The sequence below is a fragment of the Hylobates moloch genome, unplaced genomic scaffold (genome assembly GCF_009828535.3).
Source record: "Hylobates moloch isolate HMO894 unplaced genomic scaffold, HMol_V3 SCAFFOLD_1, whole genome shotgun sequence".
In the NCBI taxonomy this organism is placed as follows: Eukaryota; Metazoa; Chordata; class Mammalia; order Primates; family Hylobatidae; genus Hylobates; species Hylobates moloch.
Genome location: NW_026652276.1, coordinates 97447540 through 97464188, shown reverse-complemented (window position 1 = coordinate 97464188; position 16649 = coordinate 97447540). Strand labels below are relative to the sequence as shown.

The following is a 16649-nucleotide window of genomic DNA, read 5'->3' as shown; positions in this document are numbered from 1 at the left end:
TGAGAGAACATGGAAGTGGGTCCACTGTGCTCTCAACTAGCCCATCATACATGATGGAAGGAGGGTCTCCCATGCATTCAAGAGTTTTGTCCCCACAATGGCAGCCAGGCTGGGCGTGGTGGCTCACACCTGTAATCACAGCACTTTGGGAGGCTGAGGGGGGCAGATTACTTGAGGTCAGGAGTTGGAGGCCAACCTGGCCAACACAGCGAAACTCCGTCTCTACTAAAAAAAAAAAAAAAAAAAAAGAAATTAGCCGGGCATGGTGGTGGGCACCTGTAATCCCAGCTACTTGGGAGGCTGAGGCAGAAGAATCTCTTGAACCTGGGAGGTGGAGGTTGCAGTGAGCCGAGATCACGCCACTACATTCCAGCCTGGGTGACAGAGCGAGACTCTGTCTCAAAAAAAAAAAAAAAAAAAGTCTACTTCCACATCTTCCTCCTATTCTTTCCTGGGAGCAATTAGGAATTGGTGGCCAAAATAATGAAGACTACTGATTCAACGTTTAAAAATTGTTAATATATACATATACATGATATACATAAGCATTACATTACATAAATATGCAAATATGATAAACAACATATCATTATGCATATGTAACATATGTCAGATGCATAACATGATATGCAACATAAAATACATAATATGAAATTTACCATCTTAATCATTTTCTTTTTTTTTCTTTGGAGAGACAGGGTCTCACTCTGTTAACCAGGCTGGAGTGCAGTGGTGTGATCACAGCTCACTGCAGCCTTAAACTCCTGGGCTTAAGTGATCCTCTCACCTCAGCCTCCCAATTAGCTGGGACCATAGGTGCACACAACCATGCCTGGATAATTTTTTTTATTTTTTGTAGAGATGGGTCGTGCTTTGTAACCCAGGCTGGTCTCAAACTCCTGGCTTCAAGCAATTCTCCTGCCTCAGCCTTCCAAAGCGCTGGGATTGCAGACGTGCGCCACCGCACCCGACCCATTTTAACCCTTTTGAAGTTCAGTGGCATTAAATATATTCACATTGTGCAACCGTCACCACCATCCATCTCCAGAACTTTCTCATCTTCCCAATCTGAAACTCTGTCCCCATTAAACACTCACTACCGTTACCCCTCCCCCCAGCCCTGCTAACCACCATTCTGTCTGTCTCTGTCAATTTGAATATTCTAGGTACCTCGTATTAGTGGAATTATACAATATTGTCTCTTTGTGTGAATCTATCTATATATATATATACTTTTTTTTTTTTTTTTTGAGATGGAGTCTCGCTCTGTCACCCATGCTGGAATGTAGTGGCACGATCTCAGCTCACTGCAACCTCCACCTCCCGGGTTCAAGCGATTCTCCTGCCTCAGCCTCCCAAGTAGTTGGGATTACAGACACCCACCATCATGCCCGGATAATTTTTTTGTATTTTTAGTAGAGACAGAGTTTCGCCATGTTGGCCAGACTGGTCTCGAACTCCTGACCTAAGGTGATCCACCCACCTCAGCCTCCTAAAGTGCTGGGATTACAGGCATGAGCCACTGCATCCGTCCTGAATCAATATTTGATGCTCAGATTGCACATAATGGAAGTCAAGTTATCATCTTAAGCGCCTCATTGATTCAGAAAACATGTTCACTGAATATGTTATCTTTTTAAAATTTAAATAAATACAATATTTTTCTATAGAGATGGGAGTCTCACTACATCTCCCTGGCTGGTCTCGAATTCCTGGGCCCAACAATCTTCCCATCTCGGCCTCCCAAAGTGTTGGGATTACAGGCATGAGCCACCACTCCTGGCCTGGTCTCTGGTATCTTTATTTTCTATCAGAAAAATAGCATGAACATAAAAAGTATCTTGGTTTAACCCGTATGCTACTTTGATTTAAATGAGCAGATTTTTAAAAAATGTTTTATCTCTATGGACAATTGTAAACACTCCCAAAGAAAAAGATAGGGCTCAGCTAGTTTCTATGGCAACTTAATGTCAGAAACCTAATTCAAAACTCTTCAGACTTATTTTCAGAAACTTTTTTTTTTTGAGACAAGGTCTCACTGTGTCGCCCAGGCTGGAGTGCAGTGGTGCAATTGTAACTTGCAGCAGCCGTTACTTCCCAGCCTCAATCAATCTTCCCACCTCAGCCTCCTGAGCAGCCGGCACCACACGCATGCGCCACCATGCCTAGCTGAGTTTTTTGTTTTTTGTTTTTTTCCGAGGCAGAGTCTAACTCTGTCACCCAGGCTGGAGTGCAGTGGCATGATCTCAGTTCACTGCAACTTCTGCCTCCCGGGTTCTAAGCGATCCTCCTGCCTTAGCCTCTGGAGTAGCTGGGATTACAGGCATGCACCACCACACTGGGCTAATTTTGTATTTTTAGTAGAGATGGGATTTCACTATGTTGGCCAGGCTGGTCTCGAACTCCTGACCTCAGGTAATCCACCCGCCTCAGCCTCCCAAAGTGCTGGGATTACAGTCATGAGCCACCGCACGTGGCCGGGGCTGATTTATGATTATTATTTTTTTGTAGAGACAGGGCTTTGTCATGTTGCCCAGGCTAGTTTTGAACTCCTGGGCTCAAGCAATCTCCCACCTTGGCTTCCCAAAGTGCTGAGATTATAGGCATGAGCCACCACACCCAATCTTCAGAAACTTCTTTAAGGGGCTGGGTGAGGTGATGCTGGTTGGAAATTGTATTTTCAACTTCTTTTTGCTACTTTTATTTATTCATTCATCAAATAACTGCTGAGCACCTAAATCTAGGTGAGTCCTGGGCTAGGCACTGGGGAATAAAATATGGATGAGAGATAGGGTGCCAGCTGGAGGTTTGGTCATTTAGGAGAGGCTGCAGGTATACCTGACAGAAACTGTTCACTGATGACACTAGAGTGCATACCATCATGGTAGGAGAATATATTTGGGGCAAAGTGAAGATGCCCACTGTTTTACCCAGGAAAGAGTCTGAGGGCTTGCTCTAGGTATCCTGAATTGTCTACTTCTTTTTTTTTTTTTTTTTTTTTGAGATGGAGTTTCACTCTTGTTGCCCAGGCTGGAGTGCAATGGCATGATCTCGGCTCACTGCAACCTCCACCTCCCTGGTTCAAGCAATTCTCCCGCCTCAGCCTCTCGAGTAGCCCAGATTACAGGCATGTGCCACCACGTTCAGCTAATTTTGTATTTTTAGTAGAGACGGGGTTTCTCCATGTTGGTCAGGCTGGTCTCGAACTCCCAACCTCAGGTAATCCGCCTGCCTTGGCCTCCCAAAGTGCTGGGATTACAGGCCTGAGCCACCGCACCCGGCCTGAATTGTCTACTTCTAAGCCACTGTACGTTTCTGATTGCAACATGGGATCTATTTTTGCACTTTTTAAAAACTTGAGGCTGGGCACAGTGGCTCACGCCTGTAATCCCAACACTTTGGGAAGCCGAGCAGGGCGGATCACTTGAGTCCGGGAGTTTGAGACCAGCATGGGCAACATCGTGAGGCCCCCGTTTCCACCAAGAAAATACAAAAAATTAGCCAGGTGTGGTGGTGTGTGCCTGTAGTCCCAGCCTCCCGAGGGGCTGAGCTGGGAGGATTGCCTGAGCCCAGGAGGTCAAGGCTGCAGTGAGCCAAGATCACACTACTGCACTCCAGCCTGAAGAGCAAACTCTGTCTCAAAAACAAATAAAAATAAAAATGGAAAACAAACAAATGAAAAACATGAATCCAGTTTTTAAAAAGGAGATCCTAGACCAGGCACAGCAGCTCACACCTGTAATCCCAGCACTTTGGGAGGCCGAGGCAGGTGGATCACTTGAGGTCAGGAGTTCGAGACCAGCCTGGCCAACATGGTGAAACCCCCATCTCTACTAAAAATACAAAAATTAGCCAAATGTGGTAGCATGTGCCTGTAATCCCAGCTACTCAGGAGGCTGGGGCAGGAGAATGGCTTGAACCCGGGAGGTGGAGGTTGTAGTGAGCCGAGATCACGCCTCTACACTCCATCCTGGGTGACAGAGCAAGACTCCATCTCAAAAAAAAAAAAAAAAAAAGAGATCCTGACACATGCCACAACATGGATGCACCTTGAGTACATTATACTCAGTGAAATAAACCAGTCTGAAAATGACAAATACTATATGATTCCACTTACATGGTGTCCCTAGATAAAGTAGTCAAACTCTTTTTTTTTTTTTTTTTTTTTTTTTTTTTTTTTTTTTTTTGAGGTGGAGTCTCGCTCTGTCACCCAGGCTGTAGTACAGTGGCGTGATCTTGGCTCACTACAACCTCCACCTCCCAGATTCAAGTGATTCTCCTGCCTCAGCCTCCCGAGTAGCTGGGATTACAGGCTACCACGCCCACTTAATTTTTGTATTTTTAGTAGAGATGGGGTTTCACCATGTTGGCCAGGCTGGTCTCGAACTCCTGACCTCTTGATTTGCCCACCTCGGCCTCCCAAAGTGCTGGTATTACAGGCATGAGCCACTGCGCCCAGCCAGTAGTCAAACTCTTAGAAGCAGAAAGTACAATGATGCTTACTGGGAGGTAGGGGAACAGGGGAGTTGTGGCAGCTCAATGGATACAGTTTCCATTTTTCAGGCTGAATAAATTATAATCTCTTGTTCAACAATGCGCCAAGAGTTAACGCTACTGCACTATACATACACTTAAAAATGGTTAAGATTGGCCGGGCATGGTGGCTCACACCTGTAATCCCAGCACTTTGGGAGGCCGAGGTGGGAGAATTACTCAAGCCCAGGAGTTTGAGACCAGCCTAGGCAACATGGCAAAACGCTGTCTCTCCAAAAAATATGTATATTAAAAAAATTAGCCAGGCATGGTGGTGTGTGCCTGTAGTACCAGCTACTCGGGAGACTGAGGTGGGAGGATCACTTGAGCCTGGGAGGTCAAGGCTGCAGTGAGCTGAGATCGTGCCACTGCACTCCAGCCTGGGCAACAGAGCAAGACCCTGTCACAACAGAAACAAAATCTTGAGGTATCTAGTCCTGGCCTCAACCTCAGAATATCTGTTTTCTGAACATGTTAGTTTTGGGGGTTGGGGATGCTGGTTTCATTTCCTCCTTTTTGCCTCTTGAGTGTGTGCAATTTATGGTATAGCTGGGAAATGTCAAAGTCAAGAGTTTTGTAGGAAAATCACGTCACTTAGGCCTGTCTCCTGTGCCGGACGAGTCCTGTGTGTGCACTTGGTGACAATGGCTTTGAGTCTGTCAACTCCAGATTGAGGTCAGCCTTACACACCGTAGTTCCCAAAGCTGAAAACAGCCCTGCCTCCAACGGTACCTGCTAACATCTGGGGAGCCTTTTCAGCTTACAGAGCACCCTGTATGTGTTTGTCTTAGTTCAGGCCACCATCTCCGCCTTACCAGGCATCTAGAACCTTCTCCACACTTTGCCAACAGGGTTCGTTTGCAGAATTGAAACCTTAGTTAAGGTTTGTTGAGGTTTGTTTTTGTATTGTTTTGTTTTGTTTTTACAATTGGCTGTTCCCACCCACATTCCCTTGAGATATAAATAGAACAAAAAAGAGGTTTCATGAGTAAGACAAGACATTTGAGCTGCATCCACTTGATCCTTGAAAAGGAAATCTAAGAGGTTGTAACTGTCACTTTTTCTAGCCTATATAAGGTAGGTGAGTAAGGTAGCAAAAGCACATCTGTTGTTTTGCTCCTTCAACTGTTTTTCCTGGTTCTTCCTGGGGGGAAACCTAAAACGGTGAGTAACTGGTGGACCCATCAGACCCCAGACTCTTCTTCACTGCATGCATTCATATTAGGCTCAGGTGCTTAGACTTCTGTTTTCCCATGGCTCTGACACCTGGAAGGATTTTAATCTCTGGGAGATGGGCTTTTCATCCATCTGCTTCCCACCTTTCAGGACAGGTGGCATGCCTTCTTCCACAGAATGTCTGCAAGCAGCCCAAACTGTATCCTTTCCCAGGTGGAATTTGCAACATTGCATCTCTCGGGCTGCTGTAGGAAAATGCCAGTGCATTTGTAACACGGTTTAGAGCTGCCTGTGTAAATGACTGATTATGTCAGTATAATTTTTATAAGAAAACAATTGAATCCTTCTTTGGGTCATGGTTTTTTTTTTTTTTTTCATTTTTGGCATATATTCAATTGAAGGCTCTGAGACAAAAAGGGCTGGGGTCTTTTCAGTATCTGGTTTTAATTTGGATATTCTGTCCCGTCACTTAATACAAAACCATGCTTGTCACATTTTAAAAATTCTAGACAGGCCTGGCTCAGTGGCTTATGCCTGTAATCGCAGCACTTTGTGAGGCCAAGGCAGGCAGATCACCTAAGGTCGGAGCTCGAGACCAGCCTGGCCAATATGGCGAAACCCCGTCTCTACTAAAAACACAAAAATTAGCCAGGCATGGTAGTGCGCACCTGTAATCCCAGCTACTCAGAAGGCTGAGGCAGGAGAATCACTTGAGCCCAGGAGGCGGAGGTTGCGGTGAGCCGAGATCACACCATTGCACTCCAGCCTGGGTGACAGAGTGAGACTCCGTCTTAATTAAAAAAAAAAAAAAAAAAATCTAGACACACATACAGTTTCAGTGGGCCTGGGAAGATGTGTTTCCCCTGGATGTGCACGTTCCTGTTTGTGGCTTATCACCTCTCGTTTATTCTGTGTGTGTAGGTAGAAAATGAGCATCACGGACGTGCTCAGTGCTGACGACATTGCAGCAGCGCTCCAGGAATGCCAAGGTAGAGGGGACGGGGGCGGGGATGGGATTTCTTCGCAGCTTTGCACCTCCAGCGAGGCAACACAAAATCAAAATGTAGGCCAGGTGGCCAAACGCAGTGGCTCACACCTGTAATCCCAGCACTTTGGGAGGCTGAGGCAGGTGGATCACGAGGTCAGGAGTTTGAGACCAGCCTGGCCAAAATGGTGAAACCCCATCTCTACTAAAAATACAAAAAAAATTAGCCGGGCGTGGTGGTGGGCACCTGTAATCCCAGCTACTCGGGAGGCTGAGGCAGAGAATTGCTTGAACCCAGGAGGAGGAGGTTGCAGTGAGCTGAGATCGTGCCACTGCACTCCAGCCTAGATGACAGAGCAAGACTCTGTCTCCAAATATATATATGCCAGGCATGGTGGCTCACATCTGTAATCCCAACACTTTTTGGAGGCCAAGGTGAGAGGACTGTTTGAGCCTAGGAGTTTGAGACCAGCCTGGGCAACATAGCAAGACTCCATCTCTACAAAATAAAAATAAAAACTAGCGGGGCATGATGGCATGTGCCTGTGGTCCTAGCTACTTGGGAGACTGAGGTAGGAGGATCACTCAAGCCTAGGGGGTTGAGGCTGTGGTGAGTTATGATCACTACACTGCACTCCAGCCTGGACGACAGAGTGAGACTCTGTCTCTAAATAAATAAATAAGAGCTTGGCTGGAAAATTCATGGAATCGGAGAAGAAAACTGCTATTTATTAGCTAAAATTATAGAGATCTGGGATCTAAGCACACGATTACACTTCTGTAAGACAAAAGAAAACTACTAAACATGAAAGCAAGAAATCACTGAAGGGCCAGGTGTGGTGCTCACGCCTGTAATCTCGGCACTTTGGGAGGCCGAGGCTGGTGCATCACTTGAGGTCAGGAGTTCAAGACCAACCTGGCCAGCATGGCAAAACCCTGTCTCTATTAAAAATACAAAAATGAGCTTGGCATGGGAGTGCACGCCTGTAATTCCAGCTACTCAGGAGGCTGAGGCAGGAGAATCAGTTGAACCCGGGAGGCAGAGGTTGCAGTGAGCCGAGATCACACCACTGCACTCCAGCCTGGCGACAGAGTGAGACTCTGTCTCAAAAAAAGAAGAAAGAAATCGCCAAAGGCCATTTAGCCTGTTGAAATCCAGTGATTGCATTTCCCCCTACCAATTAAACCAGGGATGTTGGGAGCTCAGCCACACAGCCTGTAAAGTGGGCCAGGGGGAGGGGAAGGCACAGAGGAGAGGAGGAGGGAAAAGGGAAATGCACAAAACCAAGTGGAGGAGGGAAGACTGGGGCGGAGGGGACATGGGATGCCATCACAGAGCCATCAAGTCTTGGCTGTCCCCAAATCTTGGACCAGTTGAGCATCCCCATAGCTCAGGGATATTGTTGAAGTATTTTTAATCATCTGTGTTTTCAGTACCTTGGCCCCAATATAGAATGTGATCCAATGAGTGTCAGAATAACCAATTCTCTGTTCTTTAGACCCAGACACTTTTGAACCCCAAAAATTCTTCCAGACATCAGGCCTCTCCAAGATGTCAGCCAGTCAGGTGAAGGATGTTTTCCGGTTCATAGACAACGACCAGAGCGGGTACCTGGATGAAGAAGAGCTTAAGTAAGCTTTGTCCTGAGTCTATCTGGTACCTGGCACTGCTGGGTGGGCCTGGGGTGCAGTGGGGGCCAGGTTGCTCAGTATTTCTTCAATAGCCAGGCTTGGTGTTGGTCACTCAGCCAAGCATCGTTAAAGCAAAGGCCATGAGTCAGCTGACCGCACATGTACCCATGCAAAGGCCTCAACATGGGCAGTGCAGACTGCAGGTGCAAAGATTCTTTTTTTTTTTTTTTTTTTTTTTTTGAGACAGGGTCTCGCTCTGTCGCCCAGGCTGGAGTGCATTGGGGTGATCTCAGCTCCCTGCAGCCACCGCCTTCCAAGTTCAAGTGATTCTCATGCCTCAGTCTCCCAAGTTGCTGGGATTACAGGTGCATGCCACCACATCCAGCTAATTTTCATGTTTCGAGTAGAGATGGAGTTTCACCATGTTGCCCAGGCTGGTCTGAAACTCCTGGCTTCAAGTGATCCTCCTGCCTTGGCCTCCCAAAGTGCCGGGATTACAGGTGTGAGCCACCGTGCCCAGCCACAAAGATTCTTTCATGTAAAGGATTTCCTTTGGCAAATGGACTTTAAAAAACTAAAAACTTGGCTAAGCGTTGGTGGCTCATGCCTGTAATTCCAGCTACTCAGAAGACTGAAGCACAAGAATCACTTGAAATCAGGAGGCAGAGGTTGCAGTGAGCCCAGATCGTGCAGCTGCACTCCAGCCTGGGTGACAGAGAGAGACTCTGTCTCAAATAAATAAATAAATAAATAAATATAAATAAATAAATAAATAAATAAATTAAAAATACTAAAAACTTAAAAATGGGCCAGGCACTGTGGCTCACACCTACAATCCCAGCCCTTTGGGAGGCTGAGGTGGGCGGATTGCTTGAGCGAGCCCAGGAGTTCAAGACCAGTCTGGGCAACATGACAAAACCTTGTCTCTACAAAAAAAAAAAAAATACAATTGTTAGTGGGGCATGGTGGGGGGCACCTGCAGTCCCAGCTACTCGGGAGGTTGAGGCAGGAGGATTGATTGAGCCCAGGAAGTTGAGGCTGCAGTGAGCCATGATGGTATCACTGCATTCCAGCCTGGGTGACAGAGCAAGATCCTGTCTCAAAAACAAATAAAGAAACAAACAAAACCTTAAAAATGAAGTGCCCACCATTGGTTTCTACAGCTTAAGGAAAACTTTGCTTGCTAAGACCTTGGCTAATTATTGCAGGTGCTGGAAACAGATGATTTGCTTAAAGGAAAAACAAAAGTGTAAACACAGAGGTGCATGATCTTTTGGAAAATCCCCATGGATCTTTATTATCCTGTAGGTTTTTCCTCCAGAAGTTTGCGAGTGGTGCCAGAGAACTGACCGAGTCAGAAACCAAGTCCTTGATGGCTGCGGCGGATAATGATGGAGATGGAAAAATTGGAGCAGAGGGTATGTCCACACGTGTACATAGCATAAAACACTCTAGCTCAGGGAGCATCCGTGAGGGCTTGGGCTGTGAGATCAAACCAATGTGTCTTAAAGTCTCCCTTTCTTAACCTTACCGAGCCTCAGTCTTCTCATCTGTAAAATGGGACTAAAGTAAGGATGGAAATGATGTGTGTAAAAACCCTGGCATAATGCTCGGTAGGTACTACAGAAGCTGGTCGCACTGGTCATTGTCTATGAGCCGCAAAATATCCTTCACCTGACTAGGGGACTAGCTAGCCACCTGGCCAATTATTTGCACCTGCCAACCGTAATGCACCTGCATACAGCGCGAGGTATTTCTACCAGTGGGGTCTGAACCCCTCAGAATATGAGCCAAGATGGCACCATTGCACTCCAGCCTGGGCAACAAGAGTGAAACTCTATCTCAAAAGAAAAAAAAAAAAGATAAACATAACCACGAAAGATTTCCAAATAAACAAAGCTTACCAATAAATATAAAGCAAGTCCTCAGTTTTTTATATCAATCTGTAACATCCATACCTTGTTATTATTACTATCATCCTTCTTTTAGTAACAGAAACTTTTGGAGTTTGGTTCAATGGAGGAAAGTCAGTTCAAAGTCCCAAACTATCAAATATATCCTAAAAATGCAATACCCAGCTACAGAATAGAGAAAGAAAACCTCCCCTTCCTGTCTGAAACTGACCAGACAAAAAGTTAAATGTTCACAGATGGTCACAGGTAATTACACTGAATTCATTCATTGTCAGGGAGAAATGATGGGCTTGACAAGTTCTAATTCAAAGGCCTCTATTGCAAAGCTGAAGATGTTTGTTAAATAAGATTATTCAGAGAAACGGAACCCTGTGGACTCCCTTGAGATATAGGCATTGATACCCAGGTTTTTCTTTCTTTCTTTCTTTTTTTTTTTGAGATGGAGTCTGGTTCTCTCGCCCAGGCTGGAGTGCAATGGCGTGATTTCGGCTCACTGCAACCTCCGCCTCCCAGGTTCAAGTGATTCTCCTGCCTCAGCCTCCCAAGTAGCTGGGACTACAGGCGTGCACCACCACGCCCAGCTAAGTTTTGTATTTTTAGTAGAGACAGTGTTTCACCATTTTGGCCAGGATGGTTTCGATCTCGTGACCTCATGATCCACCCGCCTCGGCCTCCCAAAATGCTGGGATTACAGGCGTGAGCCACTGCGCCCGGCCGGGTTTTCTTTCTTTTGTGCCCTCCAAGGGGGCCATGCCCATCATCTGACAATTTTCTTTGCTTCCTTCCCTCTTTGGAATTCTCATTGGCCACGGCATGTCTGTAAAGAACCAAGCCACTTCCACTGACTCTGTTCTCACCTCTTCTGTTCTAGAATTCCAGGAAATGGTGCATTCTTAAAAGCCCCAGTCTCTGGAGAAAAGAGAGAAAGGGATGATCACCTGGAAGGATTCCAAAGCCCTGGGAATGGGGAACCCCACATCCTACCCCTACCTAATTTGTAAATTTCCCCTGAAAACCTTCTGCAGTTTGCTCATTGTTTTAGCGAGGTCATGAGAGAGTCACTGATGACTGTCTTGGTGGTGGGTATATGCCCTGACAACTTCTGTAAGCCCCCTTCCCCCAGCAGGCAATGCCTCTAAAAATCACCCAATAAACACAGGCTTCTCATCATCTGCTGATGTGTGGGCATGTTTTTTTCTCAGCACGACACTCAAACAAGCTGGGACCAAGGGCTTTTTGTAGGGTTTCTGGTCCCATCAAGCTTGGAGCGGGCCATACTGGTGTTATGCTCGAGCCAACAAGGAAATCAGGTTTTGGAAGGTTTTTTTGGTTGTTTCTTTAAAGTCACAAACAAATGCCATTGTCAAGCTAGGATTTTTCTCAGCAAATTTTCTGACACTGAAATTAATAGGAAGGGATTTTAGCCAGCATAAAGTCACTCTCTCTTCTTTTTTTTTTTTTTTTTGAGACAGAGTCTCTGTCATCCAGGCTGGAGTGCAGTGGCTCAATCTTGGTTCACTGCAACCTCTGCCTTCTGAGTTCAAGCTATTGTCCCGCCTCAGCCTCCCAAGTAGCTGGGATTACAGGTGCACACCACCACGCCCAGCTAATTTTTGTATTTTTAGTAGAGATAGGGTTTCACCATGTTGGCCAGGCTGGTCTCAAACTCCTGACCTCAAGTGATCCGCCCACCTTGGCCTCCCAAAGTGCTGGGATTACAGGCGTGAGCCACTGCACCCAGCCAGTCACTCTTATCGGTGTGCTTTGTGCCATGTGTTAGAAAGCCACTTTGCTTTTAATTAAAAGCAAAAGGTACAAGACAAAACAGAATATATGTCTGTAGTGGTCTGTAAAGCTCAGGAGAGACTTGGGATTCCAGGTTAGTACAAATGGACCCATTTCCTCTTTATTATTTATTTATTTGAGACAAGGTCCGGCTCTGTCGCCCAGGCTGGAGTGCAGTGGCACGATCTCAGCTCACTGCAACCTCTGCCTCCCGGACTCAAACCATCTTCCCACCTCAGCTTCCTGAGTAGCTGAGACTACAGGCATGCACCACCACACCCGGCTAACTTTTGTATTTTTGGTAGAGGTGAGGTCTAGCTATGTTGCTCAGGCTGATCTCAAACTCCTGGGCTCAAGCCATCCTTCCATCTCGGCCTCCCAAAGTGTTGGGATAACAGGCATGAGCCACTGCGCCCAGCCTTACTTTTTATTGTGTATTTATTAGAGATGGTGGGGGAGGGTCTTGCTCTATTGCCTGAGTTGGTTTGGAACTGTTGGTCTCAAGCCATCCTCCCACTTCAGCCTCCCAAAGTGCTGGGATTGCAGGTGTGGGCCACCACAGACCCACTTTCAAGTCCTTTTTCTTCTTTTTTTTGAGGCAGTCTCACTCTGTCACCCAGGCTGGAGTGCAGTGGCATCATCTCAGCCCACTGCAAACTCCACCTCCCGGGTTCAAGCGATTCTCCTGCCTCAGCCTCCTGAGTAGCTGGGATTACAGATGCCCGCCACCATGTGCAGCTAATTTTGTATTTTTAAAGACGGTTTCCAGGCTGCAGTGCGGTGGCGTGGTCTTGGCTTGCTGCAGCCTCCGCCTCCCAGCCGCCTGCCTTGGCCTCCCAGGGTGCTGGGATTGCAGCCTGTGCCAGGCTGCCACCCCGTCTGGGGGGTGGGGAGAGTCTCTGCCTGGCCGCCCATCGCCTGGGATGTGAGGAGGCCCTCTGCCCAGCCGCCCCGTCTGGGAGGTGAGGAGCGCCTCTGCCGGGCCCCCCATCGTCTGGGAAGTGAGGAGCACCTCTGCCCGGCCCCCCATCGTTTGGGAAGTGAGGAGCGCCTCTGCCCAGCCCCCCATCGTTTGGGAAGCGAGGAGCGCCTCTGCCCAGCCCCCCATCGTTTGGGAAGTGAGGAGCGCCTCTGCCCGGCCGCCCTATCTGGGATGTGGGGAGCTCCTCTGCCCCGCCGCCCCGTCTGGGAGATCTACCACAGAGGCCAGACGCAATGTGGGGGCTGGACGTGGTGGCTCACGCCTGTAGTCCTGGCACTCTGAGAGGCCGAGGTGGGTTGATCACTTGAGGCTAGGAGTTCGAGACCAGCCTGGCCAACATGGCGAAACATATGAAAAATACAACAGACAAACCAACCAACCAACCAACCAAGCGACAACAAAACAGGCCCACCCTGGAGTCATACTCTAATTTTTTCTATTTTCCTCCCTTTCTGATCCTTTATCCCACTTGCTTTTTCTTCCTCTTCCTTCTCCTTCTTCTTTGTCAAATAGAGGATTGAGTTATCATCATTGATCCATACAAAGTCCCTCTCTCATTTATTTTCTTTAATTCCCACCCCCCATTTCTATTCCCCATCTTCCCATGTGCAACCTTCCTAATATGTTTGATATGCATCTTTTTGTTTGTATGTATTTTTAGAAGATGTTTATTGTTTTGTGTGCCAAAAAAAAAATTAATAAAAAAAAAAAAAAGACAGGGTTTCACCATGTTGGCCAGGCTGGTCTTGAACTCCTGATCTCAGGTGATCCGCCCGCCTAGGCCTCCCAAAGGATTCCAACCCAATCTTAGCCACCATACCCAGCCATCTTCTTCTTCAAGAAACAAGTTCTCAAAAAAAAAAAAAAAAAGAGAGAGAGAGAAGCTCTCAGAGAGGCTCACCTGCTCTCACCCAATCCTCTGACACCTCCCCCTTCTCTTTCTCAGCCACTGGTTTCCTGGCTCTAAGGCGATTCACCTGAGCCCAATACACCTGGCCTTGCCTTCGGTTTGAGGTGAGCCTCCGGGGTTCTGTTACAGGGCTGTCATTAGGGCTGGGCAGTCTTAGGCCAGGAAATTCTCACCAGGCTGGTTTCCAGGTGGCACATTAAAGCTCTTCTCTCGGGCTAACCCTGCAAGTTGAGGACTCTTGGGAACAACTGAGGCATTTTCTGGAGAGCTGTGTAAAAGCTCACACTTTTTACTAAACCCTCCAGCTCACAAGAGGCCTTGGGGCTCTGCCAGATTGCTTCTGGCACACTAACTAGCTTAGTGGCTTTTGAAACTCTGTTTTCTGAGGGTCATGTTAAACGCAGTTCCTCAAAGTATGGGGAACATAGTAGTAGGGGGCCTCAAGATGACTTTAGGGGGACAGGGACAAATTTTTTTTTTTTTTCACATTATCACTCTCAGCATAGTGACTTTTGTTTTGTTTTTTGAGACAGAGTCTCACTGTGTTGCCCAGGCTGGAGTGCAGTAGCTCGCTGCAACCTCCGCCTCCTGGGTTCAAGTGATTCTGCTGCCTCAGCCTCCTGAGTAGCTGGGATTACAGGCATGCACCACCACGCCCAGCTAAGCTTTGTATTTTTAGTAGAGAAGGGGTTTCACCATGTTGGCCAGGTTGGTCTCGAACTCCTGACCTCAGGTGATCTGCCCACCTCAGCCTCCCAAAGTGCTGGGATTACAGGTGTGAGCCACCACACCTGGCTGAGCCTTGATTCTTAAAACAATCCACATTTTCCTTCACCACCACACCATACACCGGTATTCTGCTCTGCTATTTTCTTTTCACTCCACCGACCGTCCCCAGCTAAGGATTCTTTATCTCATCAACAGTTCTAAATGGGTGATTCTGTCGTTCCATGGGGCTTCTTACCACCATAGACACCTCAAAGAAACAACGTGGGTGATAACGCTTTTTAAATCACAGTTGTGAGTTTTTCATGGACCAAGAACTCCATTACCCACTGGAGCTGCCGAGACAACCTGACCCTAATCTAGGTTAAGAGCATGGATTTCTCTCTCTTTTTTTTTTATTAGAGATGGTGGGGGGGGGGGGGTCTCACTATGTTGACCAGCGTGGTCTTGAACTCCTGGCCTGAAGCAGTCCTCCCACCTCGGCCTCTGAAAGTGCTGGGATTACAGGCATGAGCTATATGCCTGGCCTAATTTCTCTTATTTCTTTTCTGTCAACCAGGAGGGCATCTGAATAGGAAAAACGACTAAAGGGGTTATATGAAGCCACCAGGGAACACTATGTCATTAAGTCTTACATAGCAAGACCCATCTCTACAAAAACAAATTCGTGCCCAAAGAGGTTTACTCGTATTCATAGGTGGAATTAAACACCTCAAGAGCATTCCCCAAATCCAAACACCACAATTAAAAACTGGTGTGAGTAAAGACAAGCCTGTTAGGATTGGATTAGGTCAAGACTATTAGGCCTGACTGCTTAGGGAAAATGCTTAGATGTATACAAAGGGATAAATAGCCAGGAATTTTCTTCTTCTTTTTTTTTTTTTTCTTTTTTTGAGTCAGAGTCTCGCTCTGTTGCCCAGACTGGAGTGCAGTGGCGCAATCTCAGCTCATGCAACCTCCACCTCCCAGGTTCAAGCAATCTCTTGCCTCAGCTTCCTGAGAGCTGAGATTACAGGTGTGCACCACCATGCCCAGCTAATTTTTGTATTTTTTGTAGACACAGGGTTTTGCCATCTTGGCCAGGCTGGTCTCAAACTCCTGGCCTCAAGTGATCCACCCGCCCTGACCTCCCAAAGTGCTGGAATTACAGGTGTGAACCACTGCACCTGGCTGGATTTTCTATAGGTAGAATTTTAGTTGGTTATTCATAAATTTTATTCATTCTACTGTTTCAAAAGTACAATTCTAATGGACAATTATTTTTGTCCATTTCAAATAACAGTACACTACTTTTTCATTCTTCCAACCCGATCTTAGGGACTTCATTTCAGAGTCTCTGTCAACGGACAGTAAGCGGCAATAATGAAGCACTATCTCTATTTAACACCCAAGAAGTGCAAGGTGGTACACTTACATGAAACCTAATAATCTCGTCTTTACTCATACCGAAGTTTAATTATGTTATTTGGATTCTGGGTATGCTCTGGTGGGGTTGAGGGGGGATTTATTCCACCTGTGCATACAAGTAAAACTCTCTGGGGATTAGACAAAACTTTTTTTAGAGATGAAGTCTTGCTATGTTGCCCAGGCTGGAGTGTGGTGATGCAATCACAGCTCACTGCAGCCTCCAATTCCTGAGCTCAAGTGATTCTCCTGCCTTAGCCTCTCAAGTAGCTGGGACTACAGGTGGTCACCACTGCACCCAGCTAATTTTTGTATTTTTTGTAGAGACAGGGTCTTGCTATGTTGCCAGGGGTGGTCTGGAACTCCTAGCCTCAAGTGATCCTCCCACCTGAGCCTCCCAAAGTGCAGGGATCACAGGCATGAACCACCATGGCTGGCCTCTTTGCACATTTGAGCATATTCATTAATTAGCACTTTCTGATTTAGTTGTTATTTTTCCAAGTTTGCATTTTGTTAAAAAAAAAAAAAAAGCATTTCCAAGTCTTTGATGGGAAGTATAATTTGAAAATAATTTTTTAAGTTACCTGAGTTTAGTCATTACAT

The 16649-nt window shown here is 46.7% G+C and overlaps 1 protein-coding gene across 3 annotated transcripts in view; it reads left to right on the top strand.

Annotated features, from left to right (window-relative positions):
• Positions 1-11394, top strand: part of OCM2 (oncomodulin 2) — an 11979-nt gene extending 585 nt beyond the window's left edge. The window contains exons 1-5 of one of the 3 annotated variants that reach the window (XM_032755893.2): positions 4971-5577; positions 6631-6698; positions 8194-8326; positions 9635-9744; positions 11111-11394. In XM_032755893.2, coding sequence (XP_032611784.1) covers positions 6638-6698; positions 8194-8326; positions 9635-9744; positions 11111-11136 — 330 coding nt within the window. In that variant the 5' untranslated portion in view covers positions 4971-5577; positions 6631-6637 and the 3' untranslated portion in view covers positions 11137-11394. Of the gene's footprint in view, positions 1-4970; positions 6699-8193; positions 8327-9634; positions 9745-11110 lie in introns of those variants that run through there. The other 2 variants (XM_032755891.2, XM_058442827.1) reach the window with 2 other exon arrangements.
• The last annotated feature ends 5255 nt before the right edge of the window (positions 11395-16649 follow it).